Source organism: Arachis ipaensis, chromosome B9 (assembly GCF_059453495.1).
Source record: "Arachis ipaensis isolate K30076 ecotype BB chromosome B9, ASM5945349v1, whole genome shotgun sequence".
Classification (NCBI taxonomy): domain Eukaryota; kingdom Viridiplantae; phylum Streptophyta; class Magnoliopsida; order Fabales; family Fabaceae; genus Arachis; species Arachis ipaensis.
Genome location: NC_142444.1, coordinates 19,506,333 through 19,507,729, shown reverse-complemented (window position 1 = coordinate 19,507,729; position 1,397 = coordinate 19,506,333). Strand labels below are relative to the sequence as shown.

The 1,397-nt window shown below is 38.9% G+C and overlaps 1 protein-coding gene across 1 annotated transcript; it reads right to left on the bottom strand.

Annotated features, from left to right (window-relative positions):
- Positions 1–317: 317 nt before the first annotated feature.
- On the bottom strand, positions 318–1,085 carry LOC148543936 (uncharacterized). Its single transcript, XM_088498787.1, has one exon. It carries the CDS (start codon positions 1,083–1,085, stop codon positions 318–320), a length of 768 nt encoding a protein of 255 aa, XP_088354913.1.
- Between the last annotated feature and the right edge of the window lie 312 nt (positions 1,086–1,397).

Below are 1,397 nucleotides of genomic sequence, written 5' to 3'. Positions count from 1 at the left end.
TGTTGTTGGGATGCATTAGTTGGAGGGTTCTCTTGTGGTGGTGGTGGTTGTGCAGGTTGAGGTTGGTTTTGGTTTTCAGTTGTAGCAGCAGCTTCCATAGCTGCTACCTCATCAGCCATATCATCAAGCTTTCTTTGACAACTCCTACTGTTGTGGCCACTCTACAATATATAAACATGTCTTGGTGTAAATATAACATTATAAATTTTTTTCAATATGAATACATAAAAGAATACATTTATACCTCATCACAGTAGTTGCAAATAATTGTTCCATATCTCTTTTTAAGCTTGTGTGGGTTGGAATTCGGTCTTGCTTCATTTTTCTCCTTTCTTCTCTTTTTTGTTGGTCTGCCAATAGAGGGTCTTGTAATGAGGAGGCAGTGGGGGATATCCTTCAGCCTTATCCCAAAATTCTTTACTTGGTACAGGGTTGATGTTATGTCGATATGTTGTATTATATGCTGCCATTTTCAGCCAGTTATGAATCTGATCTTTCGTCTTACGACCTCTCAGAGCAAGTGCTGCATAAGCATGCATACAAGACAAGTCTGTGAGCTGCCAAAATCTACAGGTGTACTTCTGATTTCCTAAGTCCACAGTTACTTTAGTAGGATACTTCTCAACCTCATATATTTCTCCATTGTCATCACCTGCCCATGTGGGAGTCCATTTGTTGCTTTCTTTCTTTTCTTTCTCAAGCCTACTAAGCTGTCTTGGTGCAACTAAACTAATATAGCCACTAAGAGACTTTTTGTTTCTTGCCATAACCCTCATGATGTGCACTCTGATCTCTTGTAACATTGTGATGATTAGCTTGCCTTTGTATTTCAGAATCTTTCCGTTGAATGTCTCACAGTTGTTGTTAGTCACATTTTCCACCTTTGGCCACTCATTAAAATGTGCCTTTGTCCAAGTTTTTGGGTCAAGTCTATCTAAATATTCCCAGGCAGCATTGTTGATTTGCTTTAACCTCATCATTGCAGCCTCAAACTCATGAACATTGGTGGCTCTACAACATTTCCAGACTGCTCCTTTCAACTGCTTATCCTTCCACCTTTTAGTAAAGTTACCCCAAATATGCATTGCACAATAATGATGATGGACTTAGGGCATAACCTGCACCATGGCTGGTATGAGACCATACAAACACACAAACAACAACAGTCAACAACAACAATTTGCCAAATGAACCAAGAAACAATGCATATTCAAAGAAGGATGTGAGTAATTACCTTCTGTTGGTCACTCATGAAGTTCCAACCATGCACCCTATAGTTTTTCAAATCATGATGCAGGAGTTTTAGAAACTATCTCCAATTATCTCTTGTCTCTGAGTCAACAACTGCATACGCAATGGGAAAGATTTTATTATTAGCATTTTACTCCACTGCTGTA